We start from the raw sequence: 11,693 nt of genomic DNA on the forward strand, positions 1-11,693 counted from the left end.
TATGCCTCACTTGCCTTTCGCTCTAACACGAGCATAGTAATATGCCTCTTAGCTCACATGTGAGCTGTGAAAATAAGTTGTTTTCGGGGCATGGTTTGGATGGTAGATAGAATTTTAGACTACACTAATACATATGAACAGAACCAAATATTACAAAGGCAACTTTTTCCTAGTTGGGATTATTGACTTTGCAACGTTATAACCAAAAAAAGCTACAATATCTAGTTACATGATGTACTGTACTGTCCTCCCACCTCATTTCTTACACAGGATGGACAATGATCAGAGACTGAGCATAAAATATTTAATAGCTTGTTTCCATTACAGAGGTAGTGCCACATCCTTAATCATACACCATCCAAATCTTGCACTGAACAGGTTTTAATTTCATGACACCCACAGGAGCCAAGTACTTCACCCCATTAATGAATTTACTTACCTTAATACTGCTAGAAAGCAGGATAGTATTTTAGAAGGCAATTGAGGAAAAAGATGAAGGCTAAACCTCCGTATAAGTGCCCAACTTGGCAGACCTAAGCTCTGATATTTCCCAGAGCTGCTAAGCACCTGCTATTCTCAGACTTCAGTTGTTCAATCATCACTTCTGAAAGTCAGGCTTTAGTTGTCAATTGTGATACTGAGAACACAGTTAGTGGCCGCCCCTGAAAGTTAGGCCCAGCATCACATAAGAACTGTAGCAGAACTTCATTCATATATACCCCCCCCCCCCATCTCACTTGTTGTCCATGTGCTCTGAATGAATGAAGCATAGGTCCTATGGATTAAAAAAGGCACTATATATGATCATGTAGCTTGACTATCATTAAAAGGCAGATTTAAGGTTTCCTGCATAGTAGGAAGAAAGCCTGAAACAAACCTTGTATCAGAGGCCTGGTATGAGAGAGGGCCTGCTCACAGAACCTGGCAAGAACAGGGCTTATATTGGAAAAAAATACATTCCTCAGTAGTGCTAGTCACGGAGTACTCATGCAACCACATCCCCATATTAAGTGGTACCAAAACATCCCAATATCAGGGATGGTACAAAAACATTCCTCAAGAATAGCAGGAGCACACTGACCCCTCCTAAAAGATAGGCAGTATGTAATAGAAATGTTTTAATTAAACCAACATGTACATGGTGATGGATAAATAACCACATCATCTGGGTATAAAAATGTATCTCAGAGGGAGTATCTGTCTGGCCTAGGGAGGAATGGAAAGTCCCGCTGTTCACTGAGCTGGTCCATTGTTACAGGCATACATGCATTAGTGGTCCAGTAGAGTCTGTGGGACACTAGTACTATGCTTCACTGACAAACCTGGCTGGATACTTTCGTTCCTTAACGGACCTTAGGGTCATTGGGCAGTTCGCTTGAGGGCTGCTATGCCAGTTGTCCACGCAGGGCTGGGGCAGCACACAGAGGGAACACTGTCCCATCTACCCGCCCTGTCCCAAAAAGTCTAACCACACCCTGTCTTCTGGCATTTCCTAAGTTTTGACTGCTTGAATTAAACCTTAGTTTTAGTCTTATATGAAATATTCTTAGTTTACAACAGCTGAATTTCCAGGCCAGTAACTACCATTTGGGGTGGTGGAAAAGTTCCAGGCTATGTCAGTGGCCACAGTAACATGTTATGATCCCTTTGTGGCATCTCCTGACAGACAGAGACAGGAATATTGTAGGTTAGCTATTACTTTATTTGAGAAAATGTGGTATAGAAACAGGTCAGCTTCTGTTAGCCTCTCCACCTCCCCCAAGCTTCAGATACACAGTAGAGGAATAGGGAAGACAGATGGAACAGAACTGGCTTCTCACTGCAGACTGTGGAGCTGAGTGGTGGGAGAAACAAGGGTCTCCAGTGAGACTTTTCCCCCTACACCTCATTCCCCAGGCAGAGGCTGATCCATGCACCTGGCTTACTCCTTAGATGCCATGTGAACTAACAAGTCCACAACACGGCTGCTGTATCCAAACTCATTGTCATACCTGGAGATAGAAGTAGAGGAGCAGCAGTTAGGGATGGACAGACCCCCTTGTACGTCCCCATGGGGAGTCCCCCCACACCAAGCCCCAGAACAACCTCCCTTTCCCCAGCTGGGAAAGATTGGAGACCGCAGTTCAGATACTAGGGGTCAACCTCACTCTATATGGAGGTCTTCCTAGGCAGATACTGCCTCTTTGCCAACCAAAAACTGCTGCTGCTAGCTGCAAAGTGTTTTCACTAAAATTCCAGCTAGACGCAATAGAGGGAGAGAATGCAAAGCTTGCCATGATAGGATCCTTGCCAGCTTGATTAAGTGACCCCCATGTCTCCCCTGGACTCCCAACCTATCCCAGAGAAACAACCCTCCAAATCCCTCATCCCCACAGCCTCTTCTCCATACCAGGAGACCAGTTTGACAAAGTGATCATTGAGAGCAATGCCAGCAGCTGCATCAAAGATGGATGAGTGGCTGTCGCCGTTGAAGTCACAGGAGACAACCTACAAGTGGGGAGGGAAGAGGGAAAGACTGTCACACACACCCCTTTTGTCCTCAGCTCCATCCCCCCCACCCCCTGATGTTATTGACACCCTGATACATGAACACTTCTGAAGGGGGAGGAAGGATTAAAGAATATTTGATGTTCCAAAAGGTTGCTTCCCTTTTCCCTTAATGTGAGGAGGTATTCACTCCATTTCTCCCCCAATCTGTTGAAAGGATGGTGAATTTACCTGGTCCTCTGTGTATCCCAGGATGCCCTTCATAGGCCCCTCAGAGGCACTTTTCATCACCTTCTTAATGTCATCATACTTGGCCTGAGAGAGAGAGAGAGCGAGAGCGATCAGAGCATCCCAGACCCCATGGAGTGGCAGCTGCTTCCCAGGGAAGATTGCTCCAGTTTTGAGACTGCACAGCTGAGATGCATAGCTAGGACCCCATTATGCCAGGTACTACACCAGACAGGGGCAGCCTCTTGCATAATCTCTTAGAACAAGCAGCAACAAGGGGCTAGTTCCAAATAGGATGGAGGCTGCAAAGCAGCTGCTCCCTGCCCCATAGGTTAAGAAAGTGACAGAAGTATTGGGGGTGCAGGGAAGTTGCTCCAGGGCCTGTCTGGTCCCCTTCCTGCAATACTCACTGGTTTTTCCAGACGACAAGTCAGGTCCACGACAGAGACATTGTGAGTTGGAACACGAAAAGCCATTCCAGTGAGCTTCCTGTGAGAGACAAGTGGATCAGAACAGGCTCCTGCCCCCCACAAGGACTTCTGCATATTCTACTGGGGAGAGGGCAAAGTGGGCCAGCTGCAGGTTCCCCACCCCTTCTGATGTCCCTGTACCCCCAAAGCAAGGGATGCACGGAACCGACACTCACCCATTCAGCTCCGGAATGACCTTGCCCACAGCCTTAGCAGCCCCAGTGGATGCTGGGATGATGTTCTGGGCAGCACCTCTGCCATCTCGCCACAGCTTCCCAGAGGGGCCATCCACAGTCTTCTGTGTAGCTGTCATGGCATGGACTGTGGTCTGGAAATTAAAAGGGGGGGAGGGGGTAGAACAGAATCAACATCCACACAGAGCCTCACCCCACTGAACTAAGGTATTCCTCCCCCAACCCTCCCTTTTCCTCTATTCCAGGCAGCATTGGGAGCTGGTCTCTCCTGCTCTGTGGGTTCACAGCCACCATCTCGCTCCACCCAAAACTGTGAATTGGGAAAAGACACCCTCCAGAGCTCTATGGTTTGCCCCGCAGACAGAGCTGGTGGGGAGAGTTTTCAGGAATAAGTGGTTCTGTGCCTCCAGATCACCTACCATGAGACCTTCCACTATGCCATAGTTGTCATTGATGACCTTGGCCAAAGGAGCCAGGCAGTTGGTGGTGCAGGAGGCATTGCTGGAAGAAAGAGACAAGAGGTACAGTCAGCCAGAGGCAGTCAGGGCCCACCCCCCAGAAGGCAGTCCCTCTGCAGGAGGGGCCAAACATCACTCAGCTCCCCCACACACGTTCACAGGAGAGGATAATAGTCAGCTCTGCACCTCAGGTTCAACCCTGATTTCCCCTATCCTCACCTGACAATTTTCAGAGACTTGTCATATTTCTCATGGTTGACACCCATCACAAACATAGGTGCATCAGCTGAGGGAGCAGAGATGACAACACGCTTAGCGCCACCCTTCAGGTGAGCCTGAGGGAGACAGACCAACATTAATAGAGTCCTCTACAATTCTGGGAGACCTTGCCCTCCCCCGCAAAAAAATCCCACTGCAATACAGCCTCAGACAGAAGTCTGTATACACCCACTTGCACCTGCAGGGGAGGGAGTCATCCCTACACCCTTTTCCTCCCATACCTAAGTCAGATGTGACCCATCACTCACGCTGGCCTTCTCTGTGGTGGTGAAGACTCCAGTGGACTCTACAACATACTCTGCTCCAGCATCTCCCCACTTGATGTTAGCGGGATCACGCCTGAGAGGAGACAAACAGTTTAGGAACTGCAGAGTTGTCAAATGCCCTCTCCCATAGCTCCAAAGGAAAGGGTAGGAAGAGTCATACTCACTCCTGGAAAATGGTAATTTGATTTCCATTAATCACAAGTTTTCCATTTTCAGCCTTGACAGTGCCATGAAAACGACCGTGAGTGGAGTCATATTTGAACATGTAAACCTAGGGATAGAAACACAAAAGTTCAGTGTTGGCTGCATTCTCAAAGCTTCCCTATTTCAATCCTCAAAGCCCACTCATAGGTCTGTTAATGCCCCTCAATCCAGATTTATAGCCACGGGAACCCATGGGTGTAGTTTGCAGCAGCCTGTAGTGACCTTGCTCATCTGTATTTGGCTCAAATGGGAGTTCCCTGTCCTATTAAATCTGATCCCTCATCCCCTGGGTTGTTCTCTGGCTTTTACAGGGAAAGCATATATAGATAGATCCGACAACTTGCACTCCTTCCCCACCCCTTTTCACCCCACCTCTACCTCAGCACAAGCACAGGCCACACAGCAAGCTCAAAGTTAGAGATCAGGGTCCCACTCACCATGTAGTTGAGGTCAATGAACGGGTCATTGATTGCTACAATCTGGACTTTGCCAGAGGTGAAGGCAGCTCTGGTGACCAGGCGGCCGATACGGCCAAATCTAGGAGAGGAACAGAAGAGGTTGGTACATACCCCCATTCAGGAAGGGAACCCCTGTTCTGATGGGGAGCTCGGACTTGGCTTCATCCAGACCCCTGGGATTCAAAGGAGACCCCCCCCCCACGCTACTCTATCCCCTTCCCCGCCAGTGGGGGGGGGGGGGCGGGAGAGGGGAGGGATACAAGAGAGCTACTTCCCAGGCCGGAGGCGCAGAGGCCATAAGGTAGGAGAGGCCCCAGGGAGCCGCAGCCGTGCAAGGGCCGAGCAGAGATTGAGATTAACAGAGACACCCCCCCCCCCCGCGCCCCCAAAGGTCGGGCGCTAAATTTACCTCGGGCCCCGGATCCGGTTACTCCGCGGAGCCGCAGGAGAAGGTCACATTCCCCGGGGCCGGCGGGGACACGCGATACCACGGCGCCCTTCCCGGGGCGGAGGCAGGAGCCCGGCATACAGCGGCGCTTTCCGCTCGGGGTGACTCACAGCCTCCCTCCCCCCAGCAGCCGCGGGGAGAAGTGAGTCATCCGGGCTAAGACCGTCCCGCCAGGGGCCCGCAGCCTCTGTAGCGGGGGGTGTGGTGCAAGCCAGCCGCGGCCCAAGTGACCTTGCCACGCCCTTGGCGCGGGGGAGGAAGGAGGTGGTGAGCCTCCAGCGCTGGAGACCGTCCCCCCCCACCACCACTCAGGCCTTAGGGGCAGCCCCGCCGCGCCCAGCACCCCGCCCCTGCAGAGACTCACCCGTTAACTCCGACCTTCACCATCGTGTCTCTGCCGAAATGCTCCTGCGGAGAAGACGGGGGGGAGAAGTGAGACACCCTCGAGGGACAGCGGGACCCACACCCCCCCCAGCCACGCACCCTGCCGCGGGGGGGCCGGGTCTCCAGCAAACTGGCCCCAAAGTACTTAAGCCGCGGCGCCGGGCCGGAAAGTCCCGCCTGGCGGGGGACTGGGTGTGCGGGGATCAGAGCACCGGAGCCCCACGCGTGCGTGCGGGGCGGGACATAGGTGCCCTGCCGCGGCCTCCAAACCCACTTCCCCCACAGAGCGACTTCCTCCTCCCTAGGCCAGCACCAGCTCCCGCGCCACCCCCCACGCTTCACTCCCGGCTCCGCTTGCAGCGCACGTCTGGCAGTTACCCCCCCCCCGCGCCCACACACACACACACATCGGGTTTTGTCGCCGCCCCCCGGCCTCCATTTTGCTTACCCCGCCTGAGCACAAAGGAGAATCCGAATTCAGCCAGAGCCTCACGTGCACCTGCCCCTACAACTTCTCAGCGCCCCCCGCCCTAGCGCCGGCCTCCTCCCTCTTGTCCCCAGGGTGCAGCCGCCCCCGCTCTTGGCCAGCACGTTCTTTATTCCTCCAGCATCCCGAAACCCACACTCCGTCCTCTACCACCCCAGAGCGGCCAGCATCGCTGCCCAGGAGCGCAGCAGGAGGCCACCCTAGTTGCAGTGTTCCGGCTCCACATTGTGGTGAGCCCTTTCTTACCTGGGGGCTGCCTCTGACGCGCACGCCTGCAGTAGGGGAAGGTAAAGGGAGGTAGGCTCGCTGTCCTGGCCTTTATAGATCCCCGTATGGTAATTGCTGGGCCCAGCCTTTTGAGAAAGCGTCAAATCAGAGGCGGAGGGCAGCAGAGAGCAGTGTACGTGCAGCCCTAATGCTGCTGGGTTGCGTGTCTCCCTCCTCCCACACCCATTTTTGGCTGTTCTCTTGCACTCCCTATCCTACAAAGGAGAAGCGGGGCGGGGGCTCCCCCTCTCTCGTCTCTTGCAAGCCCCACACAGCCAATCTTTCTCAGATCTCTCCTGCGTCCCCACTTGCTGTGCGAGGGGAAGGCAGAGGGAGACTCCAACCCATGAATCCCGTGCACGTTTGTGAGAGGAGACACAGGCAATAGGATTCACCAGCTACACTGTAACCACAAACATAGGTAGCCCAACACAGCACCCAGGGCACAGACCTAGCCATCAAGACTGAGGGGCACTAGGAGAGCTATAGAGGTAGGGGCTGACTGGAATAGAAAGAGGATTGTCACTATGTTCAGTGCCCAGCACAAAGGACCCATGGTCCTGGCTGGGACGTCTAGGTGCTACTGTAATACAAATAATAATAAGTAGCGTGCCCTGTGTGTCTGGGAATGGGGGACGCTGGTGAGTGAAATCGCAGGAGGGTTGCAGATTACACCTAATGGGCATAGTTAGGGGTGTATGTGAGGAGTCCAGGAATGGAATAGCAGAGGATTATAAAACAGGATTTAAGGGCTATAGCAGGGTTTCTCAATGGGGTTTATTCGGTACCCTCTTGTTTGGCTTCTGTGCACCCCCGCATGAGCCCTAGACACAGTGGGGAGAAGGATGGGGGGGAGGGGAAGCACACAGGAGTCTGAGGGGAGCCCTCTATTGGGGGCACCTGTTTTCAGGAGCTCTGACATTTTCTCGCAGGGAGAGGGCAAGGGTTCTGGAAACCCCTCCCGATCTTTCTCAAAGGCCCTGCATGGGGGATGGGACCCATGGGTCTTTCACTTGTGTGAGCCAGGGGTTTGTCTCCTCTCAGGCTGAGTTACAACTGGTGCTTTCTTCCATCCCGCTCACCGAAGACTGGCAGGAAAGTAACCGTATGCACCTCTATCATAAACACTATGGTAATATGACAAGAGGCCAAATCCAGCAGCTCCGCTCTGAGATGGGGGCTGGGTTGGAGTTGCACAACCGCCCCTTCCCCCCGCCCCTTCCCCGCCCCTGGAAAGAATAGGGAACAATTGTCACGTGGACTGAGCCATGAAGGGGCTCAGACAAGCTACCAGCTGGAATCAGAGGAAACAAATCCACCAAACCAGTTCCACCTCCCCCCCCCCCCCCCCCCCCCCCCCAGGAGCTTGCCAGGACACTATAGGGAGGATCCTACCGCCGCGGGCACCTTTCCCTCGGCTCAGCACTGCTGCAAGGAAGCTTACAGTGCTGCTGGCCCCAAGCCCTCCTGAGCTAAAATTGCTCTGGACTTTCATTGGCTCTGCGTTCCCCCTGAATTGCTTTAGCCAGATATGCTTAGAATGGGACTGTGTTTCCCAGACGCTGGCTGGCCTGGCATTCCCCACCCTCAGGCCAGGTTCCCACCAGGCTGCTCTCAGCAGCGTGAGTAACATTTTAATAAGGCACTGGGAGGCTCCTACCCGCTGGACGTGACTGCGGACATCCTGCCTACCACCTGACTAGCCTGCTCACATCAGTGGTGGCAGTGCATTTTCATTGGCTGGAGAACAGGCCAGAGCCTGGTAATGAAACAATTGTGTGTGTGAAGGGGGAGCGCCCACAGCACGAACAACTTGTCTTTGGCAGTGCCCTGCCTGGATACAATGCCTGCTTCACATCAGTTCACTGCACCTGCCAAGCCCAGATTGGGATCCTTGCAGCATGAGCTTTCTCACAGCAGTGCCCTGGCTACGCCCAGCCCAAGTTGGGATGCCCGCTATACAGGCTTCATCCCAGCAATGCCCAGCATGGGACAAGATGCCTGCGGAATAGGCATCCCATTTTAGGATTGAGAGCTGGAGGGTATTTGAAACTGCACATTTTTGATATCTCTAAGGAGTGTCCCTTTCATGAGAATGTGTGGGTTATGGAGATGTATACAGGTAGTAAACGAGGAGTAAAATCTTCCCCAGCCCTCATATCAGAGCTCAGTCTTCCAGGACTGTGTGGGTCAGCAGAGCAGGATCTGTAGGGATAGGAGGCAGCAGGGGAAAGCACAGATGGAAATGGGTAGCAGAGCAGATACCAAGGGGGGGGGGGGCAGAGACAGGTCACCTGGCTGAGGAGTAATCCAACTCCTCTTATCCAGCTGCTATTCCCAGTGCTACGAAAGTGGGAGGGAGCTAAGTTTAGCTCCAATTGAAGTTATGACCTTTAATTAAAGGCCACAGAGATGGTTTATACCACAACAGTGAAGAGGAACCAGGGAAGTGGGAACAATTTGGCACTTATGCCTCACCAGGAGATGGGCTAGATCCTGGGCAAAACTTCATAGAGGAGTTAGGAAGAAGAGGGGACAGAGGACCTTTCTGGGACTACTTGAGCATTTGCACAAACACAAGGCCCTGTGTTTACTGAGTAAACACAAACGTTGGGAGGACTCTGTGCAGAGGGGAGGGGGCAAGTAAGACCAACCACCACAACAGCTGCAAACCGCTATGCCCCAAGCCCGCATGCCAACCAACACTCTCCCCACAGCCAATACTTCTGCCTTGCTCCTTATAGTGCCTCCTGTTGGGGGAAACCAGAACTGGAGTAGCTGAGAGGTAACCCCCACTGCCAACACTCCTGCTCCCCTCTACAGCACCTAGTCCTGGTCTTTCCTAACAGGAGAATACACTGGAGGTACTTAGAAGAACATAAATTGTTGGGCAAAGGTCAACATGGTTTCTGTAAAGAGAAATCATGTCTTACTAATCTATTAGAGTTCTTTGAAGGGGTCAACAAACATGTGGACAAGAGGGATCCAGTGGACATAGTGTACTTAGATTTCCAGAAAACCTTTGACAAGGTCCCTCACCAAAGGCTCTTACGTAAATTAAGTTGTCATGGGATAAGAGGGAAGATCCTTTCATGGATTGAGAACTGGTTAAAAGACAGGGAATAAAGGGTAGGAATAAATGGTAAATTCTCAGAATGGAGAGGGGTAACTAGTGGTGTTCCCCCCAGGATCAGTCCTAGGACCAATCCTATTCAACTTATTCATAAATGATCTGGAGAAAGGGGTAAACAGTGAGGTGGCAAAGTTTGCAGACGATACTAAACTGCTCAAGATAGTTTAGACCAAAGCAGACTGTGAAGAACTTCAAAAAGATCTCACAAAACTAAGTGATTGGGCAACAAAATGGTAAATGAAATGTAATGTGGATAAATGTAAAGTAATGCACATGGGAAAAAATAACCCCAACTATACATACAATATGATGGGGTCTAATTTAATTACAACTAATCAGGAAAGAGATCTCGGAGTCATCGTGGATAATTCTCTGAAGACATCCACACAGTCAAAAAAGCAAACAGGATGTTAGGAATCATTCAAAAAGGGATAGAGAATAAGATGGAGAATATCTTATTGCCTTTATATAAATCCATGGTACGCCCACATCTTGAATACTGCATACAGATGTGGTCTCCTCATCTCAAAAAAGATATACTGGCATTAGAAAAGGTTCAGAGAAGGGCAACTAAAATGATTAGGGGTTTGGAATGGGTCCCATATGAGGAGAGATGAAAGCAGCTAGGACTTTTCAGCTTGGAAAAGAGGAGACTAAGGGGGGATATGATAGAGGTATATAAAATCATGAGTGGTATGGAGAAAGTGAATAAGGAAAAGTTATTTACTTGTTCCCATAATATAAGAACTAGGGGTCACCAAATGAAATTAATGGGCAGCAGGTTTAAAACAAATAAAAGGAAGTTCTTCACACAGCGCACAGTCAACCTGTGGAACTCCTTGCCTGATGAGGTTGTGAAGGCTAGGACTATAACAGGGTTTAAAAGAGAACTAGATAAATTCATGGAGGTTAAGTCCATTAATGGCTGTTAGCCAGGATGGGTAAGGAATGGTGTCCCTAGCCTCTGTTTGTCAGAGGGTGGTGATGGATGGCAGGAGAGAGATCACTTATGGTTTGGAATATGCCATCTCTTTGTCTCTGTCCAAGCCTCTGGGACTGGAAAGCGGTTTCCTCTGCGTCTGCCATGAGGGAAGGGTTGAACGTGAAGCTAGTAGACGGGCACAGGGAGATGGAGGGATTTGTTCCCAGTCATCTCCTAATTGGGCTGCCAAGGACTGGGTATGAGAGACTAACAAGGGGAATGCATGATCAGCAGCCGGTTCATTAGCAACCTCTCTGTAAGGCTCTGGCTTTTCTGTGACTTTGCTGCTTTTGGGAAAGGGAAGGAGGGATGGCAGATTCATATGTGGGGTTTGGCAAACGCAGGACAAGGGAATGAGACTTGAATGGCTGTTACATAAGTGTTAGGTCAGGCTGGGACAGCAGTGAACACAACAGAACAGTGTCTATGTAAGGCTAAGAGTGAGAGACAGAAGAGAGTGAGAGAGAGAGATTTTCTGTGGCAATACAGGGCTGGGGAGTCTTTCACCAGCAAATAATGTGTCTGGATTCAGCCAGTTTCTTAAACTGGTGGTGAGATGTGGAATGATCATGATTAGTACACTGGAAACACTGGAGCCCCTTGACTGAATCTCAAAGGGGAAACTGGAGCATGAAAGAACATGTCAGTAAACTGACACCAGAAGGTTGCACCATACTTAGGATGCTGCTGCCACCTGCTGGCAAAGAATCACCAACCAATCCAAATGAAGATTCATGGGGCAGGAGAATAAAAATGGATGTGGGAGGCTCCAAGGGGCTCAGGGGCTTTTTACTTTTAGGTTAGTGGTTCCAATCGACTCCAGGGCAGGGGGACTGGCTATCTCAGGGGCTTGAGGAGCAGAATACAGGGGTCTTTCACCTCTATGGTTCCTATCACCCTCATGTCTTAACATACCTCTTTTTCACAAATAATACCAGTCAAAAAAGG

The 11,693-nt window shown here is 51.2% G+C and overlaps 1 protein-coding gene across 1 annotated transcript; it reads right to left on the reverse strand.

Annotated features, from left to right (window-relative positions):
* Window positions 1-1,681: 1,681 nt before the first annotated feature.
* On the reverse strand, window positions 1,682-6,689 carry GAPDH (glyceraldehyde-3-phosphate dehydrogenase). Its single transcript, XM_054042112.1, has 12 exons — window positions 6,610-6,689; window positions 5,857-5,900; window positions 5,024-5,123; window positions 4,547-4,653; window positions 4,365-4,455; window positions 4,057-4,172; window positions 3,799-3,880; window positions 3,362-3,513; window positions 3,126-3,204; window positions 2,719-2,802; window positions 2,390-2,487; window positions 1,682-1,991 (listed from the first exon to the last, which is right to left on the reverse strand). Exons 2-12 carry the CDS (start codon window positions 5,877-5,879, stop codon window positions 1,922-1,924), a joined length of 1,002 nt encoding a protein of 333 aa, XP_053898087.1. The 5' UTR covers window positions 5,880-5,900; window positions 6,610-6,689; the 3' UTR covers window positions 1,682-1,921.
* Window positions 6,690-11,693: the final 5,004 nt, after the last annotated feature.

This window comes from Malaclemys terrapin, chromosome 1 (genome assembly GCF_027887155.1).
Source record: "Malaclemys terrapin pileata isolate rMalTer1 chromosome 1, rMalTer1.hap1, whole genome shotgun sequence".
Taxonomy (NCBI): Eukaryota; Metazoa; Chordata; order Testudines; family Emydidae; genus Malaclemys; species Malaclemys terrapin.